At 34.9% G+C, this 26543-nt stretch overlaps 5 protein-coding genes across 9 annotated transcripts; 2 read left to right on the forward strand and 3 right to left on the reverse strand.

Annotated features, from left to right (window-relative positions):
* Nucleotides 1-145: 145 nt before the first annotated feature.
* LOC106164129 (GA-binding protein alpha chain) lies at nt 146-10518 on the reverse strand. The gene is made up of 11 exons (XM_013541929.3): nt 10351-10518; nt 8960-9057; nt 8415-8597; nt 7637-7808; nt 7195-7279; nt 6731-6805; nt 6338-6463; nt 5856-6068; nt 5150-5299; nt 4616-4839; nt 146-2177 (listed from the first exon to the last, which is right to left on the reverse strand). The coding sequence occupies exons 2-11, from the start codon at nt 9052-9054 to the stop codon at nt 1986-1988; spliced, it is 1515 nt and encodes a 504-aa protein (XP_013397383.1). The 5' UTR covers nt 9055-9057; nt 10351-10518; the 3' UTR covers nt 146-1985.
* On the forward strand, nt 10416-13571 carry LOC106164133 (ATP synthase peripheral stalk subunit F6, mitochondrial). Of its 2 annotated transcripts, none has more exons than XM_087016501.1 (4): nt 10416-10578; nt 11510-11686; nt 12487-12620; nt 12958-13571. In XM_087016501.1, the coding sequence occupies exons 2-4, from the start codon at nt 11514-11516 to the stop codon at nt 13098-13100; spliced, it is 450 nt and encodes a 149-aa protein (XP_086872627.1). In that variant the 5' UTR covers nt 10416-10578; nt 11510-11513; the 3' UTR covers nt 13101-13571. The 2 variants fall into 2 exon arrangements, with proteins under 2 accessions (XP_086872627.1, XP_013397388.1); XM_013541934.2 differs by having other exon boundaries at nt 10430-10573.
* Nucleotides 13572-14104: 533 nt separating this feature from the next.
* LOC106164107 (uncharacterized) lies at nt 14105-18039 on the reverse strand. Of its 2 annotated transcripts, none has more exons than XM_013541908.2 (6): nt 17903-18039; nt 17376-17475; nt 17010-17148; nt 16557-16680; nt 15724-15825; nt 14105-15246 (listed from the first exon to the last, which is right to left on the reverse strand). In XM_013541908.2, exons 2-6 carry the CDS (start codon nt 17439-17441, stop codon nt 14199-14201), a joined length of 1479 nt encoding a protein of 492 aa, XP_013397362.2. In that variant the 5' UTR covers nt 17442-17475; nt 17903-18039; the 3' UTR covers nt 14105-14198. The 2 variants fall into 2 exon arrangements, with proteins under 2 accessions (XP_013397362.2, XP_086872622.1); XM_087016496.1 differs by having other exon boundaries at nt 17746-17915.
* On the forward strand, nt 18014-20969 carry LOC106172272 (PIH1 domain-containing protein 2-like). Of its 3 annotated transcripts, none has more exons than XM_087016497.1 (5): nt 18014-18079; nt 18596-18797; nt 19201-19336; nt 19641-20239; nt 20530-20969. In XM_087016497.1, exons 2-5 carry the CDS (start codon nt 18615-18617, stop codon nt 20671-20673), a joined length of 1062 nt encoding a protein of 353 aa, XP_086872623.1. In that variant the 5' UTR covers nt 18014-18079; nt 18596-18614; the 3' UTR covers nt 20674-20969. The 3 variants fall into 3 exon arrangements, with proteins under 3 accessions (XP_086872623.1, XP_086872625.1, XP_086872624.1); XM_087016499.1 differs by having other exon boundaries at nt 18031-18079; nt 18609-18797; XM_087016498.1 differs by lacking the exon at nt 18014-18079 and adding an exon at nt 18261-18377.
* Nucleotides 20466-26423, reverse strand: LOC106164124 (phytanoyl-CoA dioxygenase domain-containing protein 1 homolog). Its single transcript, XM_087016500.1, has 10 exons — nt 25966-26423; nt 25539-25676; nt 25188-25337; nt 24787-24893; nt 24064-24115; nt 23368-23435; nt 22755-22821; nt 22235-22347; nt 21450-21600; nt 20466-21086 (listed from the first exon to the last, which is right to left on the reverse strand). The coding sequence occupies exons 1-10, from the start codon at nt 26065-26067 to the stop codon at nt 21027-21029; spliced, it is 1008 nt and encodes a 335-aa protein (XP_086872626.1). The 5' UTR covers nt 26068-26423; the 3' UTR covers nt 20466-21026.
* Nucleotides 26424-26543: the final 120 nt, after the last annotated feature.

A 26543-nucleotide genomic window follows, 5' to 3' on the forward strand; every position in this document is an offset into this window, starting at 1 on the left:
TCCATTTCATGAGGAAAATCAGTCTTGCATTTCAAATTAATTATTAAAGTGTTTTGGATAACTGGACCATTTTGAACGCTCATGTAATTTGTAAAGTTACTTTCATAGCAAAGTTTAAAAGATAAAATAAAAGTCAACACAAGAATCAGTCTTTCCCGAGTTATCTTTCATATCAAAACTTTGTAGTATATACATGTGGCCAGTACTGGCTGTCCAAGGAAACTCCCGTAAAATGGGCTATATATATATGTAATATATATGTATGATAAAACTAATATCAAATACTCGCTGGTACCCAAACTTCTTTGATTAAACTTTCAAATGCAACATTCTAATGACGGCAGGTAACAGTAAGAAAATGGCATCTTTTGTAGAAGAAAACAGATATAAGGAGTTCTGTATGTGATACTCATTATTTTATCACTCCGTATAAAATAAAACGCCAACTGAAATGAAGGGCTCAATTTAAATGAGATAGCTTTCAGTGATGATAATAGATGAAACACACAGTAAAAATTTAACCTCAGGCAAACTATTTCTTATTTACCAAATAAAGTTTCTTCTCAGATATATTTGTTAACCTGACGCACTTGTTTTAAGAATGACCATACTGAAATACATCTCAACAATTGGCCGCAGTTTTGAAACCAAACATTATAAATTGGATGAAACTCCTGCTGGTCTAATATCAAAGAAGCATATTTTTTAAACATAATTCCCAATTTATCACTAAACTGGATTAGAAATCTGAATAACCTTAATTTTTTCTTCACTTTTTTCTCACTGATGTAAAACAACACAATACTGGGGTCCAGTGATGAGAAAAATAAATCTAAATAAAGAATGAAGAGTCGATGGTTACAAAAGAAGTACAACTGACATCTATGTACACATTACAAAAGTTTACATACAAATGTTCACAATAACATAATTGACGAGCCACATTTGATATCTATCATATGCACATATCTATAAAAATAACATTCACTTACAACACTGTCACAGTGAACTATTTACAAAAGTTGACGTCAAGTCACCTAAAAATTTTAGCTGTTTTGTATATACAAGATATACCATGGTGATTAAATGCATTACACCATGATCCAACTTTTATAACATTCATCTTGGGGAAAATCCATCAAACTATGTGAAACTAAACCTAAGTTCTAAAAATTGAAAAATATTTATATTTCTACAAAACTCTTCAAACAGCACTTCCTTTAGTTTCCTCATTGCAGCCCTGAAAGCTGATTTCACAAGAGAACTTAAAACCTAAAAATTTGGTCCAAAAATTAAGATCAGAATTTGGTCTACTTTGAGCCAAAATAAACCGCTAATATTCAAGACCAAAACTCTCTTAGACTTCTACTTTGCTACTAAATGAAGTACACCCAAAATTGTCAGTCAGAAGTTATGTAAAATTGACCCCTGATTGAACTGTATCCATAACTTTTTTTCTGTCTAATACTTTGCTGAAATCTAACAGCAGCGTTGGAAATTCTATATCATCATCACTTGATCTTCACTAATGACCTGCCTTCCAAACCTGTAACTTTACTTCAATGTCTCAAATTCATAGTATAGAAAGCAATAAGATAAATGAAGGCAAACTGCACTGTGTGAGACATGATATGGTTAAAAAAAGCCCCTGACATCAGCAAATGTCCACAATACCTGCAAGACTTTTTGGTTGGCATATAAATTTTTTTGAAATCAGGAAATTTTTAACAAAAAATCACATCCCTAACAACCTGGCAGTGTCCACGTACTGAATATGTGTGCTATCAAAACACACATAACTTACTACACTTTCCAAGTGAACCAAGTATGAGTAAGAGAATTCTTGAAGTGCTGGCAAAGTATTTTTACATAGATAACAACTACATAGCAGTTGGATAATGAATGCTGTAGTCTGTCTTAGTAAGAATACACTGCCTTACTAAAGCAACTTTTCACGTGCAGTGTTACGCAGTACTGTTTTTTTTTCAAGAAGGTGACTTGGCATCACCACCTGCAATGTTCACTTTTCTGATAATTCCTGGTCGTAGCTGTTCTCTGACTTTCTGTAATTTCTTCTCAGCACACTCGGACACTAATTTGTTCAGCTCGGCCGCCGAATAACCCAGCAGCATCTTCAGATCACAGACAAATTTATACACAAACCTCTTTCCATGGACCTATTGGCAAAAAGAGAGAAATCATTTTTTTGTATTCACACAAGATATTTGCTTCAAATAGCAAAGCTGTCAAATGTACAGACAAAAAGAAGACAATAACAATGCACAAAACAGGCTACTGTCAATTCTGATGCAAAAGTACATTATGCTTAACTGCAAATTCAACATCAAATTTTAATTATGCTCAACAGGTAATACCAATGTAAGTGAAATGTGTAACAAGCGTAAGGATTCAGGCCCATGGGAGTTTAAGTTCACACTTTGAAAATGCCAGAATGAGAAAAATGAAAATTTCACATAAAACTGCTTAAATTCAATAATAAATGATAACCCATTTGAGCTGGCTTTCTAATTTGAACTGCATGCCAATCCTACAAATCGTACTTGTAAGTTGAAAATAATAATAAGTAACATAGTTTTCTTTTCATAATGTTTGTAGTAGCAGTGCAAAAAGATTTTTGTCAATTTTGATGTAACATTACATAATAAATTACAGAATAATTATCACCAATTTTTGATTATTGACTACAAATAGCATGGACATGTAGAAAATTTGATTACCATTTGGCTTCATGTCCATGGGAGCTTCGAGTCCCACAATGAATATGCCAACATGATAAAAATGAATATTTCACTAAAATGTATAACTTCCAGAAAAAGAAGCCAATTAGACTGCTTTTCCAACTCAGGCTGCATTTTAGTCCTTTGTTTCTTTTTTTAAAGTTTGACACTCATAAGTAACATGGTTTTCCCATAATGGTCATCATGGCAGCAGCACCCAAAATTGTGTTTTCTTCTATTTTAATGCAATATTACATAATGCTTAACAGCATAATGACCATCAGTTTTTAATAATAAAAGATCCGTATCGTGGATTTTCAGAAAATGTGACTAGCATGGGTCTTCAAGCCCGTGGAGGTTCTAAGTCACACCTTGAAAATGCCAATATGTGAAAAATTAAATTTTCACAAAAAGCTGATTAACTGCCAAAAAAAATTACCAAATAGTCTGCATTGCCCACTGAAGCTTTATTTAAGTCCCATGTTTCTTCTTGTAAGTTTGAGAACAGTAAGTGACATGGTTTTCCTTAAATGGTCATCATGGGAGCAGTGTCCAAAATAGGGGTGTCTTCAAATTTTGATGCACTATTACATAATGTTTAACAGGATAATTACCATCAATTTTTAATAATAAAATATTAGTATCATGGATATTCAGAAAATGTTCCTAGCAAAGGTCTTCAGGCCAAAGGAACTTCAAAGTCACACCTTGAAAATGCCAAAATGTAGACAAGACAGCACTGTCCTGAAATGTTTTTTTTTTCCATTTTTAACAATTTTTTAACACATAACAAAATTAACAATTTACTGCCATTTATATATGATCAACTAAGAAAATTGATGAGATAGGAAAAATATCAATAGAACAGTGTTTAATGTCCAATTTCCTCCATTCTGAGTTTCTGAACATAGTGAATGAATGAATCTGACAAACTGCAATGATATGAGTTTATTTCCATTTTTGAAACTCTATTATACAATACATGATAACAAGTTTACCATCATTTTTACATAATCAACTAACAATGTTGTAAAGATGCAGGAATGTCAAACAAACACTTTTACGAATCTTATTAGTTAAATAATGAGACTGTTAACATGCCTAAGTATTGAATCTGAGGAAATGTTTAAAAACAGCATAACTTATAAAATAATGCCCCGATTATGCTGATTTTCGAACTTGACCTGCATTTTAGTAAGATTGATTACTCCTGTGAGTTTCATGACAACAGGTCTATCGGTTTTCCTTGAAATGTGTTAACAGTGTTGCACATATGCTGAAAAGTGAAAAAAACAGCATAACTACTAAAATAGTGGCCCGATCATGCCGATTTTCGAACTTGATCTGCGTTTTAGTAAGATTAATTACTCCTGTGAGTTTCATGACAACAGGCCTATCGGTTTTCCTTGAAATGTGTTAACAGTGTTGCATATATGCTAAAAAGTGAAAACACAGCATAAATACTACAATAATTGCCCAAACATGCTGATTTTCGAACTTGACCTGCGTTTTATGAATATTCATCAGCTCTGTAAATATAAAGCCAAAAAGTAAAACTGTCTTCCACTTATCGTGTTAACGATGAAAGTGCACGGCGACGGCGACGGCGACATCGACAGGGACGGCGACAGGGACGGCGACGACAGACGCAGGTGATGGCAATATGTACAGACACATCTGTGTCTGTACATAAAAACCAATTTCCTTTCTCCAACAAAATTAACTTTCAATCAGAAGTCCTATTGCGAAACTATTTCTTGACTTCTTCACATAAATTCATAAGTGTGGAGTTATAAAGTAATCTCCATTTTGATGAAAATAAAAAGCCAATTTCCAGTGACGTCAATACAGACACCAAACAACCTTTATAATCCTACCTTGGCGATCATATCTCCATCATAGTAATATCGTAGAGCACGGCTAAGTTTCTCATAATTCATGGTGGGCTTATTTTTCCTCTGACCCCACATCTGGGCCACCATCTCTGGGTTGTTCAGCTTGAACTCTCCATTATCTCCAACCCATTGGATCACTTCTCTGCAATCTTTGTCTGTTAGAAGCTCCAGTAAAAATTGCCACAGCTGTATCTGGCCATTGTTGCCTGTGAAAAATAATAAATCATATATTAATGATGCATCCTGGAAGGTATTAATTCCTTGGACTCATCCTGGATGAAGAGCTTCAGTAAAAAAAATTCCCCATCTCTATCCAGTCTCTGTAATTTGACATTATGATATAGCTTAGACTAGATTCAAACAATTCTTTCTGTCTTTTTTTGGTTCAATTATTTAAAAAAAAAAAATTTCTCTACTAAATAAAATAGTGTCAAATAAGAAAACCTGTAAAACAATTTTCATGCAAGCATGCATAACCTTTGGCAAACTTTTCAAGCTTCAAGTGCTTCCACTTACCTGTCCTGTTCCCTGGGGACCAGCCCTCCCCTATCCTGGGAGCCCGAGATTGCTTGTGGACTTTCCTGGCTACCCCGCCCCCTGCCAGGTCCCCTGATGTTGACACTGTTACCGTGGTGATAGCATGAGGGGTCGGCTGCTGAACTACAGCTGGAATGATAAAATAGCTGAGGTATAACTAATAAGTACAAGTAACAATCTAGTTTCAATGTTGCTCGAGCATCTGTAAATGGTTGATTTGAGAGTCAGAGCACTCCACGAATCGTTTTTTTTTTTCTTTGACCACGTAGCATAATTTTCTATATAATGCACATATGCTTACGTTGATTTCATGTTCTAGTTTGTAAATGTTAATGGTGCACTCAAAAAAAAAGATAATTAGAATATTAAAAACACAAATTAATACTATAAAATACAAATAAAAAGTCACTCAATCAATTTAAAAGCAAATTCATAAAACAGCTAAAATATAACAATCCTCCTTGCCCAACACCAAGATTATCCTTTTATAATCATTAAAATCATGCTTTTGTTTACTAAGACCAGGGCAAAACATAAACAATCATACCCAATACAAACTAAAATAACTTATAAAACAACATCAACAACAACAACAAGGCAATAGAGGTGGCTCTATCACCAAGAGAAGACAGGATGTAGTTCCTAGTCTCCAGATCACTCTCTTTTGTGAGCAGAAGTGACTTACCCACAAATTTACACTTCCTGAGCAGCTCCAGGTGTGTCCAGAACAGGTCCCCCTTGTCATTGGGGATCAGCTTGGAGAAGTCTGGATGGGACATGTCACACAGTTCTTGTCCTGTCACATTGAAGTTCTCTATGTCCACGTTGTCCAAACCAAACTCTTTAATTGCCCACTGAATCCAGTGTTTGACGTGGGCTTGATTCCAGTGAGAGGGATCTGGAATGCAAAGGAATGACACATACCTTACTGGTAAATTATTGTAATAAATTTAGAATAGTCTCCAAACATAGAATATGACCTTGCCTGCCTCTCTCCTGTTAGCTCGCTCAGCATCAAATGTAAAGGATATGACAATACCCCTCATTGTATTTGTGTGTGAAACCCACCTCCCTCCCTCCCTCCCTCTCTCTCTCTCATATACTCACTAAAACTCAAAACACACTTCTCTAAGGATAACAAATATGTTAAATCTGTGTCATTTTTACCAAATGGTATTTTCAGCCTCTCTTGTTCCCTCCTGAAATTCTGGTCCACAATCCACCTGGTGACATGTTCAGACTCCTCTGGGAAAGGAATCACCACCTTGGTGACATTGGCAGCTTGTGCGGGCACTGCAATAAACAACAGTGTCAATTACCAGAGAGCCAAAGAAAAAAGGGGCAATAAAACATTCTTTAAAAAATCATTAGGAGAAATAAAATTGGTTTAAAATGTTGCCACATCTGTCACTTCTGAACAACAGTTTTTCTACAGGCTTCATCAAAATCTAACAAACAAATGTCACGGAAAAGGTCACTATTTCCATTGGCTGATATCAAACTGGCTGAATAAACATTATTCTTTAAGATACTTTCTTCTAAACTACTTTATATACACACCTGTGGTGGGCTGTTGTACAACTACCTCCTCTGCTGGTTTCAGTATATCAACAATATTAATCCTTGGTTTGATGCCTACAAGTAAACAATAATGCAATATAACAATACAGAACACAAAAATATCCTTAAAGGACATAATGACCAAGAAAAATACATGAATAAGAATAAAGTCAGTATCTCCCTTGTTTTCAATGCTAGGACATTTCAAAGTAAAAATTGTTATTATGGGTTCAGCTAAAAACTCTAAATCCGCTCCTAGTAAGTACCCACATGTGAAATATTGAACCAGTTTCTTCACAAGAGAGAAACAATAAGTGTTTTAGGCTGATAACTTAATACAAAACTCTATTAAGTGAACCACTGATGGATGATCCTTTACTGACAGAAACCATGCTTTTTTGTCTAAAATCTAAGATTGACTTTTCAACTTTAATTTTTTTCAGGAAACTGTGAAAGACACTGACCTGGCTGAGATTTCACTTCCACATTAATCTGGACCATGCCTTCTCCCTGTACACACTGCTCCACCAGGTTCTTCTCAGGATTTAACTATAATAATAATAATAATAATAATAATAATAATAATATGATAATGATGATGATCTTTTAAAGGTCCCATCAATGTCTCTCTTTTGAAAATTCAACACTAAATATGAGAGGTGATGAAAACCCTAACCAGTACATACCACAAGCTGCATACCTCCTAAGAAGTGACACTTACAGCTCAATATCTTTTGAATTTTTTTTATATGTAAATTTGGTCAGTTTCCTCAATATTAGTGTTTCCACACATGAGACATGAACTGCCACTTCCAATTCAAAACTGGCAAACCAACATCTTATTTCCTCAACATAAACACTCAATGGCATATGAAGTCCTAGATAACTCGTAACTCTAAAACTTACCAGTAAACTGTCCTGTAGGTAAAACTCGTGTTCTGCCAGCGTGCACTGTAATTTGGCCTCCAACAGGTGCCTCAGTACATTAAGAGGGTCAGAGATATCCATGTGTTGAACTATGATGTTCTGGACTTGTTGTACTGGTTGTAACTGGATGACATTGCCATCTGTGTCCACACTGGCAGGAGATAAGGAACAAAATATGACATGATGATAGACCTGAGATCTTGAACAACACAACCACATGGAATAGTGAGACAAAATTAGGGAAAACAACCAAAATTACTTCAAAAGGGATAAAAAAAATCCATTCAGAGATTATTGTGAAAAAGGTTTAACTTCCAAATAAAATCACATTTTTGACATTAGTGATAATACCTGTCATATAAACCCAAACATGTTAGTCTTGATTCAATCTGACATAGCTCAAAGCTTTGGGACTCTGCATAAAATAATGACAGATTGCAGTGTGTCAATGAATAAGAGCAACAAGAACTTATCCATGTCATTTTCATTTTCTGGTTGTTTTTCTTCAGTTCTGTGATTATAGTAACAGTCTTTTGCACAACAACCTGTATTTATCATGTCTTGTATTTTTTTCGTCAATATCTTTTGAAGACCTTTTTCCAAGCACACAGAGTTTCTCCCTTGTTGCTAAAAAGGTTAGTCCCAAACCACATGAATTCTTGCATTCTAGTCTAGTCTCACATGCCATCATATACAGTAGTAAAAACACCTCTTAATTCAGTGTTATAACACTGGGGTGGTTGTGAACATAGCTCACCTTGTCTGTTCATCTGAGGTGACAGTGACATTCTCCATATCTTCCACCTGTTGTTCTATGGTGGACAGCTCTGTCTCCTCTCCACCGTCAACTTCAGCCTGCTGGATCTCATACAACTGTACAACTTGCTCCCCCACTTCTTCTTCACCTCCTTCTACTATTGTTGAAATCTGGAGATCTTCGCTAAAAAAAAAGTAGGACAAAGCTAAATGAATCAATATAAACCCAAAAGCAAAGATTATTCTGTTAACAACGTTTAAAATGTTGATTTAAAAGAATAAGCGATTGCATTAAAAGCAATAACCACAGGAAAATATTTCAACGCAGTTTTTTGGATTGTTTTTAACTCTTGCAGCAAACAGGTAACACAACTTAATTCCAATTTACAATTTTACTGAACAGTTTAAAAAGGATTTCTCTTTATTCAGCAATAATTCTACTACAGCAAAAATATTGACTGCCATCTTTATCTTTTTAGCCTTTTTTAGTGTTAAAAGCAATATGTACCTTTCTTTACCTATATAGATCAAGTAGCAGCTACTTACCCAGCACTTACTGTCACCTCCTCTTCAGCTGTCGCCTCTTCTTCAATTTTAGCAACTTTCTCCACATCTTGAACAGGTGACCCTGCCCGTTTCATGGCCTTTAATATAAATACATATAGCACATTAAAAATATTATTCATGGCCTTCTTTAGAAATAAAAAATAAACAATAATTAATAGAAATAAAACGGACTTTTTTTTGTTTCGTTGCAAATCATTTCGGTAATTTAAGGCCCCCAACCATGTAACATTCAGCATCATATAAACATATACTTGTGACATATATAATACTGCTATTTAAGATGACATTTTGTTTTTGATTATTTCAGTAAAAGTCACAACAGTCAACCAGTACCTAGTTCACACTTTACTAGTTTTTAGACTTTGCAGTATCTGCCATTTTAAGTCGGGTCAAAAGTGGGTGGGTGTGTGGGTGGGTGGGGCAGTTTAGAAATATAAGCTGCAAATGAGACCATGACTTTTCAGAACATCCAAGCAAATGTTACTCCTTGAATTAGTATAATATTATTATAAGAGTATCGAGCAACTCTATGCTCGTTGTTCCCTTGCAAACAGTTAAACAAAATATATTTTAACCATTTTATTTGAATCAATACAGCAATTTCAAGGCAAACATCAGAGCATTTAACAAATTTTCCTTATTTAGCAAAATATTATTGCTTAGTATGTTGTCTGAATTATGTACTCCACTCAGGTTTAACACAGACAGAGACTCTATCCTTGAGATATGTAAAATATCGGAAAGTTTCTTAAGTGTATAAGTTTTACTTCAAATCAATGACAAGTACTTTATTTAAGCTGTTTTGAGGTATCCAGGTCACAGAACTGACCTTAGGATTGAAATGCGAGTGACTAACTCCAATTCTCATTTAGTAGTTCTGACGTTCCAATAGAAAAAAAGAAATAGCTGACTTAATACAAAGAGGCCACCTATCCAGTAAATTTGTCACCCAAAACTTTCGATCTTGTAGAAACAGACATGAATCCCTAATTAATAAACTTGCTGAAAAAACACAACACAACTTTCGTACATATTTCATTCAGATTTTCGAACTCTATCCGCCCTGAATTTTGGACTTGGAATGTGGCTAGACAAATAGAACCCATCCTCAGAAGCCATTGGTGAACCAGATCCAACCAAATGGATGAAAAATTCACGTACATCACATCGAGTACGAAAGGAGCCAAAACACGACCCATCTACCATGTGCGAGCAATTTCCGGAAAGACATTTGTTGTCTGCTTTTGCACAGACGTAGTAAACTTCCGGCCATAAGGCACAAATTTTTGGCGGAATTTTACGCAGAATTCGACCTCAAAATAACCATGGTCGATAAGACCATTACCTGTACAGTAAAGAATAAGACTCACCGTTGATGTCCAATGTATTTTAAAACAAAATAAGATTAAAGTCTGCTTTTTTGGAGCACAGTTTTCATCAACAGGAAATTGCAGACAAAGGTGTCCGGCTTCCTCAGGAAATAGCTTTGATCACGTGGTAAAAGGTGAAGCTCTCGTGAATTCACGCGCTAATTAGTGATATTTTGCAACGCCATCTACAGGGAAGCACACCGCCATTTTGTTGCAGCGGCAGGTAAGGTAAGAATGGTATTTATATTTAAAGGCATTTAAGAGCTGTATTTAGATGCTTTATACGGTGACAACTCTGCGTCTTACACCCACTCACACGAAGAAGTTCTTGGGAATAAAATCATACCTCATCCAAAGCCAAGTGACGTAAAATAGTAATTTGGATATAAACAGACACTCTTTAGTACGTCTTACAGTAAAGTCTTACTACTCTCTTACTGAAAGTCTTACGAGTTTCACAAAGCCTTGAAAATTGATTAATTTAGCGCTGCAACTTGAATTCATTTTGTGGCCTTGAGAAGTACTTGAATCTGAGCACCAAGCAATTTGTCAAAAATTCAAATCTTTTCATTTAACCTTAGAAATATAGTTCATATACTGGCAGAAGGGTAGAATGCCCTTTTTGAGAAACATTTGATTAAATTCTTTTCATGTTACAACATTTATGTGTATAAAATACAGAATTTGTATATTGCTTGTCTTTTATCTGAGATATTTACACTTATAAGTGACACTTCATTCCTGCATGAACCTGAAGTCCTAGAGTCATCTAGTGACTTACTCTCTAGAGAATATTGAAAGTACCAAAAAAGTTACACAAATGCAGTTTAAGAACATATCCTTACTATATCAGAGGAATATCTTGATTTGTGGGTCTTATCTGATAAAGACATGTATCATGTGGTTCTGCACTGACAAAAATAAGTTTTGCAGTTTTCTTAACAATTTTTCAGTTTTTTTTTTACCAGACCCTTAAAACTTAATTTTAAAAATTCAAAGTCGTCTCATAACTGAATTTAGGGGAAAAAACTTACATTTATAAAGTTGTGAGGGATACTGCAGAAGTACCTTTGTTTCACTGCAGTGAAAAGTGGTAGATGTACATTGTAGCTGTTAGACATAGTAAGCAATGGTTAATCAGTTATTATATAATTTTCAGCACCATGTTTCGCTGTGCAGCTTCAAGTCTAACACGGAATGTAGCAAGGCAGAATACAGTCTTGGCACAGTGTCATAGAAACATAGGCATCACTGCTGTACTAGGACAAAAAAGTGTATCAGATCCCATCCAACAGTTGTTTTTGGAAAAGGTCAGAGCTTACGACAAGGAATTGAAGTAAGTATTTCTTATAACTCTACTTATGCTTATCTATGTAATGCTTAACAGCATCAAAATGTTGGAAAACCCTATTTTGGGCACTACTTCCATAGTGACCATTAAAAAAAGCCCTTGTCACTTACTCTTCTTAAACTTGCAGGAAAGAAACACAGGACTAAATTCATCCTGGGTTGCAAAAGCAGTCTAATTGGCTTCTTTTTCTATTGTACATTTTTTTGAAATTGTTATCTTTCACATATTGACATTTTCAGTGTGGGACTTGGAACTCCCACGGGCATGAAGCCCAGTGGTAATCAAATTTTCTAAATGTCCTTGTTATTAATAGAAGATAATTAAAAATTGGTGGTAATTATACAGTTAATCATTATGTAATATTGCATCAAAATTGACAAAAAGCCTATTCCGTGCACTGTCATCACAAACGTTATAAAAAGAAAACTGTGTTATTATTATTATAACTTACAAGAATGATTCTAAGGATTGACATACAGCTCAAATAAGAAAACCAGCTCTATTGTATTATCATCTTTTATTGAATTAATGCATTTTTTTGTGAAATTTTCATTTTTCTCATTCTATCAGTTTCTATGTGTGAACTTGAATTCTCATGGGCCTGAAGCCTTATGCTTTTACTTTCATCAGTATTACCTGTTGTGCATAATTAAAATGTGATGTTGACTTTGCATTTAAGCATAATGTATTATTGCATCAGAATTGACGATATCCTATTTTGTGCATTATTATTTTCTGCTTTTTGTCTGTACATTTGACAGCTTTGCTGCCTTGTTTCATTTCAGAGCAACTGGTAAACTGCCAGGTCTAACAAAAGAAGATGAAGCAGCTTTTGAGGACCGCCTTGAAAAATTGAGAAGACATTACAATGTTGTATCGGAGGCAGAGATGTTAGCTTTTCCAACTTTTAAATGGCAAGGTTTGTGTCATAAGCAGTCTGTGTGAGGGCAGAGATAATGCTGCAGGCTGGTTTAGTTTGTAGATAACTGTGGAATACGTCTTTGTTATTATTATTATTATTATTTTTTTTTTTTTAGTTAAGGAAAATGATTATCATTTAGAAAAAAATCTAGGAATAACTAAGCAGGGTATGCTGCTAAGATTGTCAGTTTCTTTTGACTCAGCAAGATGTGTACAATTCAATAAATTTCCCTGTTAGGCCTTGTAGATTTTATCCAACTAATAACGAACAATTTGTCCCTTGTGTGACATGGCCATCCATTTCTGTCACGCTGATGACTGTCTTCTCTTTTCAGATCCACCATTAGAAGCTATCAAGCCAGAAGGTATCATAGATGTCCAAGTGCCAGAGGATGAAAGGCTTATTCCTGAAAATTTTGATCCGTATTCGGAACCATTTTATTTCCAAGATGACTGCTGGGACTTCATGAAAAAATAATTTTACACATAGAATAATTAGAAAATAAAATGATAGTAATTTAAACAAACTGAAAAAACACTGTTATATGTTGCCAACGGATGAAATCATACTTTTTCATTTACTCCTATAAGTGAATATCTATGTTGGTGTTTATAAATTCACAAAGAAGAAATCACTCGATAGCACGTTAACATGAAGATTTGATGCATTTTCTGGCACATTTGCATAGAATGAACTCGAAGCCATGGATATTTTTCTTGCAAAGACTAAGAAGTAAACTAAAGCTTTCAGGAATACTTGCCAGCAAAAGAGAAAGAGAAAAAAAAAGCTCATCAAAAATTAAGGGCATGTAGAATACAACTTAATGTTACTTCACTTTACCTAGGGCATGCAAAAAGATGTGGAAAAATGTCTACACTATGTGAACAGTTAGGTTCAATGAAATGTTTGTGATAATAAAGTGGCATCTTTTTTTGTTTGAATGAAAAATTGTAGTATTTTACTTCAATCTTGTTGAAAAAAATTTGCAGATAAGTCTAGAAAGATAACCTGTTAATATGTTGTGAAGACTACAAGTTGGGCAGTAACATTCCCCATCTTCGTTTATGGACAAGACCATACAAATGGGCAGATGACAGGATTTTGTGCACCTGTGAAGTAAATCTGTTTGGTAAAGGATTGAACTTTGAGAAAGAGAAGTTCTTTCACGCCGTTCCCCATTTTCTGAGGAAGTGGGTGGGGGGTTCCTTGTTGCCCAAGCTTCCCTAATGACTAAGGCTCTTATTTATATAGTGATAAAAAGCGAAAATATACAGAATCCAACCCTCTTACCCTCACAGATAGCATCAAATTTTGCCAATTTGAAAAAATAAATAAGTAAAATAATTGGATTTAAAAACAAGCAAATTGAAGATTTTTTAAATAAAAATTCGTGACAGTTTAGTAATCAAATCTGATGTGCCACCAAGAGAAATTAAAATAATTTGATGATATTTCTTCCACGACATTAAAAAAAATTGGTATTTAGTGCATAATTAGTTTATTAACTGATCACAACTGGACTCTTGTCCTGTGTCATATTGCATTCTCAACAAGGACAACAAATGACAAATCTAATTAATCACTTTCATTATCACTTGTGGTGTCATGTGGATGTTTAGCTGTATTTTTACTTTTTGATTTATATTTTTTTAGAGAATCTTTTGAATGTTTACGTCTGTGTATATCTCTAGTGTCGCTCTGTGAATCGCTTGAATTACAGAAACTGTAGCACTTATTTCGGTGTCCTTTTTGTTGGACTGTGGAAAGCCCTGAAGATCTACTTCTTGGCCGTTTTTGTTCTTGTGATTTCACTCTGCTGTTATGAATTGAGGTGCTACTCTCTTGCATTTGAACTTCAGATGACCCTGCCTCAGCTTCGAAGAGTTTCTGTTTTCTCTGTAGCTGTTCATTTTCTACTGAACTGCCTTCACTCAAACATACATCATTTATGTGATGGCGATTTTTATTCTTTCGTTTTATTGCATCTGATGAATCATTGCTTTTCTGTGATCCATGTCGCTGTTTTCTGGTTTTTCTGCTGTTTGATCTATCACAGTGACTATTTTCTGAACTGTCCGTTTCATAATGCCTTTTCTCTTTCTTAGACCCCGACTTCATTCTGTGCAAGCTGCCATGCATCTCAGAGTACTTCTCCGTATCAGAATTTCGTCTTCGAGTATCTTTCTTCTCAACCACTGCATCCCTCAAATCTTTCCTATCAGGAGATCTATCTCTCCATTTTCTATCTCTTCTGCTGTACAAATTATCACTATCTGAACTGTCTGTTTCGTAGTATTTCTTGTCCTTGTTTGACTGTGACTCTAATTTGTGCAAGGTGCCATTCATATTGCTGCACCTCTCTTTACTAGGGCTGAGTCTACGTTTCCTTTTGTCAACTAGATCTGAAGTATCTTTTCTTCCAGAGGATCTATGTTTCCGTTTTTTAGCTTTTCTGGTGTATGAGTCAATACTATCTTCTGAACTGTCTGTTTCATCATTTTTCCTCTCTTCCTTTGACCCTGACTCTTTTTTGTGTGAGCTGCCATTCTTCTCCCTGTGTCTCTTCTCTCTAGATTTGTGTCTGTGTTTATGTTTCTTCTTTTTCTTCTTCCCTTCTTTCTTTCTAAAATGTGAAAAAATATCATCATTTGTGCCTTATAATCACAGATGCTTAAGTTTATATATTTTGCTTAATATCTAGTTACAAGGGACCAAAACAACTGAATTTTTATTATGCTATGGCATCACCTTCATCAGTGCAGTCAGATCCTATGCATGTAATTAAAGATAAAATGCTATATCAGAGCACATTTCAGTGTTTTAATTCTGATAGAAACAAGATCTACCTAATAGTATCAATCTGTATAGCTCTGTAGATCTATTTAGCTATACCACATACATACAAATGTATTACAATACCATGTCGACTTCCATCTGTGATACTTTCTAACTCAGATGTAAAAATGTTACAAATCAAATCACATAGCACACACCATGAAGATAACATGCTTTCATAAACATAACACATTCTACTATACTAAGATTAATATCAAACATTCAAATATTTTCACTGAACAGTGTGGTTTCACTATCATTTTACCTTCTTTCTCCGCTCCTACTTCTCTTCCTACTACCTTCATCGTCTGATCTATCACTGGCAAACTCATCAGGGTACATTTCTTTGTACCCTGCATGCCCCCACCTGTGATATAGATAAATAATGAAATAGTAATGTTGAGAACTATTTAAAAACATTCTTGTCTGCATTTTACATGATCAACTTAAACTTATGTACATTCTTTATGAAGTTTGTTTTTAAGTTGGAAAATTATAAATTTTAGCATTACTTTTTACACCTGAGTAACTATCTCATTTGCCTTTCACAAGGACGGACAAATGATCAAAAAATGTTGTCTGTAAACCTATCTACAGGCAGATAATGTTGCTTTGTACAATCCACTGCCATCAGATAAATAGCTGGGTGAAGGGAAGGAGGCATGACAGATCAGCAACTGCCCCAATCTCACCTTAACTTTTTTATTTTTTGGATCAGCAATAATTACCTATGCCAATGAAGTTGATGTTTTCATCAGAATTTGGGTGTTAGTTTGTTGAAAAAAAAAATTACCATAGGAGTTCTGATGAAACCTCCACAATAAATAGATATTTAAAAGCAAAAGTAGTTATTACAATTTTAACTGAATCCTTGTCTCCTAATATTTGCAAAATGATATTTTATTTTATGGCATTGGCTAAGGTCTGCACCACCAGAGTGCTTTCAACTTTCATCATAAAAATGTACTTTTATAACCAAACAAAAGATTGACAGGAACACTGACAGTTTATTAAATTCACTTTTCCATGTAGTAGACAGCTAATGTAGGCATATTTTTGATCGAATGAAGTCCACCCAAATGTACCACTAATAATAACCTGTCAGGATCTTTCTCCTCAAATTTCTGCAGCTGCCTCATCCAGAATGTGCTCTCGGTCGTCCTGCCATCTTCCTCATCCATGTGTGCCCGCCTGTTCAGTCTCCTAGGTGGAGACACTTCACCTACATGACAATCAAAGGTTTCAATATTTTTTCACCAAAGACTAGTGTAATATTAACCAAAAGCTGATAATAACTATTAAACATCTGCCTACTAGTACTAGTATTTTTTTAGTTATTTTTCCTTATTTGAAGTAAGGAAAATATCTTTTATTGCTTTGACAAAAATGCTTGATATTACCCAACTTTATTTTGGCACATAACTGTAAGTCATTAAAAAACAACCATCATGAAACCTTCAGACACTTTGTTTTGATAGATTGTGTGTAACTATATGTTTAGATATCACTTCTCAAGAAGTCGAATCATTTCTATTGAAATTTCTTTCTTACGGCTGTCCATAGAGTCTGCCATCCTGTCCAGTAGTCTCCTGTGTGGGCTACCTCTCCACTGACCAGTGCCCACTCTGTCCAGTTGGCTGGACCTCTTACTGGCTTCATGCTGCTGCCACATTTGTTCCTCTTCCACTCTCTGAAACAACGTAGGAAATTTGCAATCAAGAGGTGGTATTTTCTTGAGCAGGTTTTAACTCAATGGTAATATATTCAAGATTTTCCTGCCAAATGAACTTTCATCAAGGAAAAAGCAACTTTTCTCCAACAAATAAATCATTGCCAATCACCTCCCAATTTCCAAAATCATTCAGTATACAAATAAAAATTCTGAAGATGCTATGGGTGATCATTTAGTCTGCATACCCTGTTATGAGATCCTGTGTGTCTGATGAGATTGGAGAGCAGTTTTTTCCCATCACGGGACACCATGGTTCATGTTCTAGTTCCTGTGCCTTTCAATATGCTGAAAAAATATATCAAAATAGTGCTGTTTCAATGCTGATATGTCATGTATAATGTATCATTTGAAAATAAACATATAATACTAAATTACAGTAAATTATTAATTTACCATTCTATAAATTACCAGCATAACACACTGAGAAATAACACGTTTAAATAACACGCATTACCATTGTAATAAAAATAGATAAATCACTAACCGTTTTAAGAGTTTACAACAAGTTAACAAAGGCAGAGACTAAAAATTGTAAAAAATTAAAAGTAACGGCACCTTCAAGATGATCTTGCTTCATCACGGTCACTTGAACTGAATGCGGGAATGCGCTTGTCGCACAAAAATTATCAAACGAACAGGAGCGTCTCAATCAAAAATGAAAAATAGAAACCAAACTAAAGCCTTCAATAATACCATTGGAATCAGAGCTCACCTTTGCGAGTAAATTGATATTTTCGAGACGAAACCCCACCGGCAAAATTCTAAATTTGGCTTCCACTGTGAACTACGTCAAGCGTCTTGTTTGCGCAAATAATGATGACGTAGTACACACCGGCAGTAGAAATACTGTTGCGAGGGAAGCAGTTTCTTCAAGTTTTCCAGCTGAAAAGTAAGTCCATATGCCTGCATTGTATGATATGAATCCGATGCAAAGAGCGATACACAGATAGTTGGTACTCATAATTTTGAAAATTGACAAAAATATAAATCTATCGTGTTACTAATCAAAATGGTAAGGCAAGGTGGAACTTGATTTTAATTAGGCTACTGGTGCTAGTACATATGTACATGTACTAGTAATTGTCTCAGCTGTTCATTCAGAAGAAAGGCTCTGACCTGTCTGTGAAGTATGTGCATGCAGTTACAGTGCCAATACCACATATTGAGCTCTTTTGAGCTCTGTAAAAGTAAGAAGACACTATGGTTATCGTATTTGGTACTTATTCTACGTGTACCTTTTTTTCGCGTTTGACGAATTTGGCCTGAAGTAACTTGAAATACATGTTATTTAATGTAGTCCTTTCTAATAAATACAGATTTGTATACACAACTGAATTGTTTATTTCATTTTACTCTGCATAATTCACTTTACAATTAATGTTGTACTTTTGTGATTGATTTTTAGGTTTTGCGTTGAGAACACCATGACATCTGAAGAAGATAACAGTAAGATGCTCCGGGAGGCACAGAGGGTGTGGTCTATGTTGGATGATATGTCAGAGAACAACCCAGCAGCCTACAGAAAGTTTATAGACAAACATGTGAAAGAGGGGAAAGAGTTTTTAAAACCACCTCAGCCATGCATGTGTGTGAAGACAGGAATCCTTGTAAGAATATATTTCTGTATGCATGAGCGTCTTTATTAGGTGAAGTGGATTAATGTAAAAGTCAGTTTCAGAGTTCTTTGAGGGAATTCTCTTCACTCTGCTGCATCTTAAAATTAAGAAGATTTTTTTTTGCAAAAGCCAGGACAGATAAGGACATTAATGCTAATGAGTGGGCTCAGAGAGTGTCAGCATTTTTGATAATTGTGTTCCAAATTTATATGAGTATATGAGTAAAATTTAAATTGAATCCTATAATAGTCATATCAGTTTGCATCTTTTTAAAAACAATCTTTTTTTAGTAATTGCTACCTAGTCCAAATCACCTTTTCCTTTTTTTTTTATAAATATCACAAATTGAAGTTTTGATGCACTTGAAAAGTTATAACTGTTCTATTTTCTTCAGAAGGAGGGTTATATTACTGAGAAGCTGTATGTCAGTGTATTTGGGTGGAACAGAGTCCCCAAACCAAAGATATATGACACAGACCCTATACCTGTTATGGGGTCTAAGATCATGACTTCAAGAGATGAAGAAGATGGTATTTTTGATATTATTCTGTTTCTGTTTTATTGTTCACATGAATATATATATTTTAGCTTATATTTGACTTTTTTCATTGCGAAATGGGAAATCATCACATTTAAAGTGTATATTGAAAGAATGTACTCTATGTCACCTCAGTTTGATTAATAATGTTTTCATATTACAATTTTAATCTCACTTCATATTTTTTTTCAAGTTGTCTTTATGTGAGATAGTGTTTCTGCTATATTTTGGTGAATTTTAGCATATTATAAAAAATACTTGTAAAGCTTATGTTACTGCATTCCATTTTCTTCCAGAGGATATTAAAGTTGTATCCATAGCCTTTAACCCACAGATTGTGCAAGACTATGGCCATGAAGCTGAAAATCCTGCTGAAAGAGATGCTTTGATTAACCTGGGACTTGACTATGTACAGGACCAGCAGAAAGTGACCATCTCAAGGAATTACAAATTACTCGACGAAAGCACTCTTTATAAAGGCGACCTTGCCCAGCTTAGACAGGGCTTGACTCAGAGATTTCAAAAAGAGGATGATGAGTATAATAAACAGATGTCAGATTTGCAAAAAATGTTCGGCCCTATTGCAGAATCAAATGAGAGCTTAATTGGACAGCTTTCCAATCTTACTTCTGATGATTCCAAAGTGAAGTCATCTCCTCCGGTCCAAAAAGAAACAGAGATCAGAGTACCTGGGCTTTCAAAACAACCAAGTAAAAACACAAATAAAGCAAATTTGATCCAAGAGGTCTCCAGTTCAGGGGAAAAAGATGGATGCACTCCTAAACATGAGATGTGTGTAAAAGACAGCACTGGTTCCAAGCCAAGGAGAGTAGAGGTCAAAGTTCACCTGCCAGAAGTGGGTTCCGTTCAAGAATGTGAACTTGACATATCAGAGGCAAGTATTTTTTAATATGTCACAAGCATTTTTTAATATGCAACCAAGGCAAATTGTCTTAAAGTTTAGGATAAGGGAAGTCACTGCTGTGACATTGTGGCTAATACAAGTTTATGCAAATAATTTCTATGAGGTATAAGACGTTAAATATTACAAAATAAAAACCAGATTTTTCCTAAGATTGTTCAAAACCCAAAATCAGAATTCAAGTGAGGGAACTTCAGCATAACATTTTGCTTTTATTTCATTATTCAACTGTTTTGACAAGACCATGTATATTGATGTTGCAGGATGATTTATCCCTGACAGTAGCTGAAAAATATGAACTGAAAGTAACATTTCCAGAGAAAATCAGAGACACACATTCCAGTGCCAAGTTCAGTACCAAGTCTCACACATTAACAGTGAATTTACCGACTATCAAGCAGAGCTGAGGGCCTTGTGGCAGCAATGTTTTTTTTTTTTTAACTTTGGCTCTTCATGGACTCTAACTGACTGAGACATCAAAACTGGCAAATTTACAGACACCAAACTGCAAAAGAATTGCAACAATACATACAAACAAGACAGCAAACCTGTCAGATGGACTGATAAATTAGTAGAAATGTCAAAACGGACAGGCTATGGAAATTTGTAAATGTAGGAGCTGGTCCTCATCAGCTCTGAATATCAGCTAACCCCAAAAGCAGTTCTGAATGAATAAATAAATGAATGCTGCATTTTAATTTCAGTTAAATTTTTGTTTTTCCTAATGCTGTCATATTGTTCTATCAATGTTAGTTGTATCTCATGCTGCCCAGGCTGGGTCATATACCAGGGGGAAGAACTGCCCTTCCATCTTGTTGCCCTAAAATGTAAATAACCGAGTTAATACAATTTCAAACTATGTTCACATACACATATGCCATTCAGTGGTATTGTGTGGCCATTTTAAATAACTTCCGGTGAAATACAAATCACTGAGAGCATGCAGCTTTTAATGTCAAATTCAAAATTACTTTGTACCCTCTTTCTCTCCATGTTTTTAAATTGTAGAAATCAGATTTTCAAAAGAGCAGCAGTTGTTTCACTTGAGAGATAGTTTCATAATAATAGTAATTTAGACATATAAACTTTATAATTTGATATTTGAAGTCATAATAAGACACGTCCTGCCTTTAGAATCACAGTCACTGTAATTACTTAAAAATCATTATTGATATTTTCACACCTTTGGAATTTTCCCCTCATTCAGGAGTTCCTCAACAATATTTTCATCAGTATCTGTCCCACTTGTTGCTCTGATCATGAAGTCATCAGTGTTGCTAAGCACACCGTCAGCAAAATAGTTTAATACCGCAGCACGTCTTGGACCATTGGACCTAAAGAAGTGCAAAAATTTACCCATATATTTGCCAGTTTTATCCTATTAAATAGATGGGGACCAACAGTTAGACCCTATTCCCAGAGATTAGATCGATCCAAACTAGATCGACCTAACTCCCTGGGGGTTCACGCTAAATAGCTGTTAGCCGAGCGGGCATGAAAGTTAATTACCCCCTTACAGCTTGTAGTAGGCGGGACGGACATTTAAGCTGGATTATCTGACAGTAATCTAGTGAGACTCCCAATGGGTATAGATCGATCTAAATGTCTGGGAATACGCCCTTAAACTGAGATGTATAACCTTTAACACCAAACATTCATCTGTTGAAAACTGTCCATTTATAAACCAAAAATTAATGTTTTAATAAATTGAATAATAAATTAACCCATGGAGAACATTCTTGTCATCTATCAATTTAGAAAGATATATTAAGTATGAATAAATGTGTAGTTATTGATGAAGGGAGAAAACTATTAACATTTTACAAAACACTTACAAGTAGTGATAGAACCTTTTTGACAATATAATTTATCTGTCCATTTTTCTTTCTTCATATATAATACATTAAAAAAATACTTTTTATACTCTCTACACAGGAGAAGATGACAAACCTACTTCATAGAACTCACCTGTTTCCATAAGAGCCATGCACTGAGAGGGCATGGTGAAAGCTGGCATGGCCTTTCTTCAGTAGACTGGGCACAGGCTTGAAGGCTGCCTTCTCCTCCTCTGACAGAATTGTCTACAAATAAGAAAAGAATATATTAAAATGATAGTGACAGTTTCTTCAAACAACAGCATAGGTCAGAGTTTTTTTAGTCCAATATTAAAATAAATTAATCCCAGTTAAGCTACTGTTAAAGAGACTATTATTGTAACAGCTGAATAAAATGTTCTGCTAGAATGTACAGGTATTAAAAAAGTTGAACTGAAGTTGAAATAAAAATGGAGGAAAAGTGGAATGTCCTGAAGAAAGAATATCCCCTTACTGTTTGCCATGTTATAATATCAAATTAGTTCTTATTTCTGGCATAAATTGAAAATTGCAGCTTCAAATAAAACATCGAACCCAATCAAATGTATATGGATGTAGCAATAAATTATAAAGTGAATAAAATAAGTATAATAAAATGAAAAGATTCCCCCTACCTTAATACCTTCCATATCCTTGAAATTAAAGTCCAAGACAGGAAGAGGGCCTCCGTCTCTGGTCCACCTGAGCATGCAATGTTTTAAATGTTCCTATAACTCTTTATTTAATATCTTGATAAGTGTGGATTAATTCATTACATGTCTTTGATCCACACCTGAATCATTTCTGTCTACTTGTCACTTGTCAAAACAGGCCTCATAAAACTTCTAGTCCAAATCAAAATTTACTAGTCTAAGCTAGAATTGCCACTAGTCCAATTTAACTAGTTATTGTGAAAAGTCAAGTTTCTTTTAAAAATCCACTGCTGAATTTACTTTTCAAATGCAAAGGACTAGTGGCTGTCTCAGGTGGCATCTCACTTAGGATAGAAGATAATATTCTCGGTTCTAGATCTCACCAATTATGTGTAAAAAAAATCACAAAATGTCGTGCACATGCCACATGCACTAGCACTAAACAGATCTTGATCCAAAAGCCCTGATTAATTAATAAAAAAAAAACTAATCAAATATACTTATAATATTATAATCATAGCTTTTTAGTTGTGGTACAGGGTGTCGTATTGTGGACCAGATTTTACTGACTTACTTACAGTACTACATAACTGACCTGTGGGATCCAGGTATGTACTGCAGACAGCCATTTTCCTCCGTCTGTTCATCGAGGGCAATATGAACCTGATGGAAGAGCTCTCATTATTTATCTTATTGGACTTTTAATTAATATCTTACTGAGGGTTACTGGCATAGTGATGTTCAATATCAAATGCTACAATGTAACAAACAGTGTCAACAAGTCGGCAAAAGAAAGAAACATCTTGATTTAACTTCTATAATGACTGTTCATAAGAACCTAAGACTAAGACTGGGTTCCCATTCCTAGATCGATCCATCTGGATCGGTGTAACTCCCTGGGGAGTCTCACTAAATTACCATCAACTAACCTGCTTAAATGTCTGTCATGCCTACATGTGCCTAATCAGCTAGGGGACAAAGATAATTACCTCCTAACAGCTTTACTAGACATTTAAGCAGGTTAAGTTGATAACAATTTAGTGAGACTCCCCAGGGAGATAGATCGATCCAAATATCTGTGGGAATGGTCCCTAAATTGTTTTTTCCCTGAGATCTTTCAGATAGTATATTACTAAAACCAATGTGACCACTGCACGGGTGTATGTATAGAAGACTAAGAAGTACAAAATAATTTAAATTAATTGACAGTCTGCATTTTAAATTATTCTTGTGATAAATTGGTTTTGTTGTCAGTAATTGCTGATGAAGACAATCTATACTAGAAACTCACTGTCAAATGCTTCATAGGGGTAGTTCTTGTCCAGTAGGAATAGTCTTGATGCCTGCGAAAATGAATAACTATATACATCAAATAGTAATGATATTCCCGTGATGTTCATATATTGCAAGATTGTGGAATGCTTGTGATGAATAATATATTGAACTTCATTGTAACTAAGCTGTAGCCAGAACTCAAAATTCTCAAAAAGAATGCTAAGCCATTTCCATCATTTTTAAATTATTGAACACGTATAAAACAAAGTTTTGTGCAACACAATGCTGCATGCTACATTAGGGATCATGGTGATTATTAAATTGCTTCAAAAGTGACTAAAGCTATTTTACCCATGATGTATTGACCCTTCATTAAAGGACTTTGATCAAATGACTGATGACATTGTGAAGAGTGGAAATGTCATGGGTAAAAAACATGCTTAGTCTCTTTTGAAATGATAAAACTTTTTACCATCACTATATATCTGACAATGAAAAACTTTATCTCAAACAGGCCTGTAACAAGTAGGGGGTTCGAATGAACTGACCTTTTTGCTGGAAAAAGGTCAATATGGGTAAAATTTGATCCAGATACATGGAGGTTTTATGGTAAAAGGCCCACTTTTTCTGGAATAAAAAAAAAACTTTCAAATTCCTGTCTATCTGCCTGTCAAACAACATATACTATCCTTTGGCAGGGATAACTAGGAAAGGAACAAGTAGTATATTGTATACATACCATGCCACCACACCCCCATGCTTGGCTGGCTTCAGGAACAGCTGGTCATGCCAAAATCTGACTGCTGCATCAGGGTGACTTTCATCAATAAGTTGTGAGGCTGGGACCTATTATAGAAAACCTAAAACTGGTAAGTATGTCACTCAACTTATATTTTATAATGTGTCTAAAAGCTGAAAAGCCAGGACCTATTTTCTTTTATATAAAATCATTGAAATTGTAAATGAAATAACTGCTGTAGCTCTTATCCTTTATTCTAAATACCCACAAGTTACATGTGTAATTTCAAATGGGAATGTATCTCAACTCCTTTCAAAGTCTAATTTTGAAAAAAAAAATTAAGAAAAATTAAACGTTAAATTAAATCTATTTAGATAGATAGACAGGAATTTGAAATTTACCACAACTTGGGGCAGGAACAGCAGGTCATGTAGGTAATTGGTGAGTCTCCAGTGTCCCAAGGTATGAATCAACACATTGTTAGGGTCGGAACTCTGGTTGGAGTGGTATTCATACAACATGGCATGGCCAGGATGGTGCTGATTGGGATCCTGTGGTGAAAACAGTATTCAAAGTAATTTTGGAACAAAATGATGGTTATTCAATTTTTCTTTCAATTAAGAGGTCCAAACAACCCACTTTGCAAACAATAATAAAAAAAGTAAAAATTTTTGTTAATATTTTTATTATTCAAACCAATGGGCAACCAATGTACTAAGAGTCAAAAGACACATGCTCTCAGTCTTGCATACCATAAAATACTTGAAATCCTGAAGAATTTTGTCACACTGATCTTCTGTAAGAACAGGAACATTGAGAAGGAATCCATCTCGCCAATACTGGCTAACCTGCTCTGGTGTTAACTTGTAGCTGCTCCATTCTGCTTTATCCTAAAACAAAATATCACTGATCATTGATGTATTTCCCTTTGAATTTCAATAATATAATAATGTCAGTATTTATATATTTTATTACTAGTATTTAAACTACACAGTATTGGTAGTCTTTTCAATAAATGCGCACCAATTAAACAGCTTATTATCGTCTATAACATGTTTTCTTCTATATAAAGATGTTCATTATAAAAATATTCTGGGTACAGTAAAAAATATGATATCTGTCAATCAATTTTACAAATACTGCAACACATTCGTGTTATTATTTACAAATATGTATTACCTTAACGGGTGGGAAGAGGTCTCCTGAAGGCTGGTGTAGTGTTGACCAGTCAGGGACACCAGGTTTAAAATCCCTGGGTTTCAATACAGCAGGTGCCGACATTGTCCACTGTGTTATTTCACACTGATATTAAAGCCCTGGATCACCCAAAAGCTTCCCATAAATGTAGGTCAAACTGCACAAGAAGTGGGGCACGAATCAAGGCCAGGGCAAACATATCTTGAACTAGGAGCAATTTACATGAACGTCAGAAAGTGACGTTTTCTGGGACGGTGTTTGTTCATTCGTTTGGCAACAGCTGTGATAGCACAGTTCAGTACAGGCTGTATGTCTTAGCATACACTTATCTCCCATGATAACGCTTGTCTGTCTCTTATCTGGAAATGATGAGTTGTTCCTTAGAACCCGCAGAGAAAACTGTACATCCACCATTTTGAACTGTCACATGATATATCACGTGACAGTTTGGCTGTTTATTTTTCTTCCCTGTCTTCACCTTTTTACGTTTTTTCCTCATTATTTGAATATCCCTAATTTTTATTCCATTGTAATTTAATTTTGTATACAATTTGATACTC

The sequence above is a fragment of the Lingula anatina genome, chromosome 7 (genome assembly GCF_051362555.1).
Source record: "Lingula anatina isolate TDL-2025a chromosome 7, LinAna3.0, whole genome shotgun sequence".
NCBI lineage: Eukaryota > Metazoa > Brachiopoda > Lingulata > Lingulida > Lingulidae > Lingula > Lingula anatina.

Coding starts and splice junctions, on each gene's coding strand:
- LOC106164129 (XM_013541929.3), bottom strand. CDS start 9,054: ATGAAACGGGCAGGGTCACCTGTTCAAGATGTGGAGAAAGTTGCTAAA. Junction 7,280..7,636: donor ACCTACAGGACAGTTTACTG/GTAAGTTTTAGA, acceptor TTATTATTATAG/TTAAATCCTGAGAAGAACCT. Junction 6,806..7,194: donor GGAAGTGAAATCTCAGCCAG/GTCAGTGTCTTT, acceptor GTTTACTTGTAG/GCATCAAACCAAGGATTAAT.
- LOC106164133 (XM_087016501.1), top strand. CDS start 11,514: ATGTTTCGCTGTGCAGCTTCAAGTCTAACACGGAATGTAGCAAGGCAG. Junction 11,687..12,486: donor GCTTACGACAAGGAATTGAA/GTAAGTATTTCT, acceptor GTTTCATTTCAG/AGCAACTGGTAAACTGCCAG. Junction 12,621..12,957: donor TCCAACTTTTAAATGGCAAG/GTTTGTGTCATA, acceptor TTCTCTTTTCAG/ATCCACCATTAGAAGCTATC.
- LOC106164107 (XM_013541908.2), bottom strand. CDS start 17,441: ATGGTGTCCCGTGATGGGAAAAAACTGCTCTCCAATCTCATCAGACAC. Junction 17,149..17,375: donor ACACAGGATCTCATAACAGG/GTATGCAGACTA, acceptor ACGTTGTTTCAG/AGAGTGGAAGAGGAACAAAT. Junction 16,681..17,009: donor GGCAGACTCTATGGACAGCC/GTAAGAAAGAAA, acceptor ATTGTCATGTAG/GTGAAGTGTCTCCACCTAGG.
- LOC106172272 (XM_087016497.1), top strand. CDS start 18,615: ATGACATCTGAAGAAGATAACAGTAAGATGCTCCGGGAGGCACAGAGG. Junction 18,798..19,200: donor GTGTGAAGACAGGAATCCTT/GTAAGAATATAT, acceptor TATTTTCTTCAG/AAGGAGGGTTATATTACTGA. Junction 20,240..20,529: donor GTGAACTTGACATATCAGAG/GCAAGTATTTTT, acceptor TTGATGTTGCAG/GATGATTTATCCCTGACAGT.
- LOC106164124 (XM_087016500.1), bottom strand. CDS start 26,067: ATGTCGGCACCTGCTGTATTGAAACCCAGGGATTTTAAACCTGGTGTC. Junction 24,894..25,187: donor TGTTCCTGCCCCAAGTTGTG/GTAAATTTCAAA, acceptor TTTCTATAATAG/GTCCCAGCCTCACAACTTAT. Junction 21,087..21,449: donor ATGAGGGGAAAATTCCAAAG/GTGTGAAAATAT, acceptor TTTACATTTTAG/GGCAACAAGATGGAAGGGCA.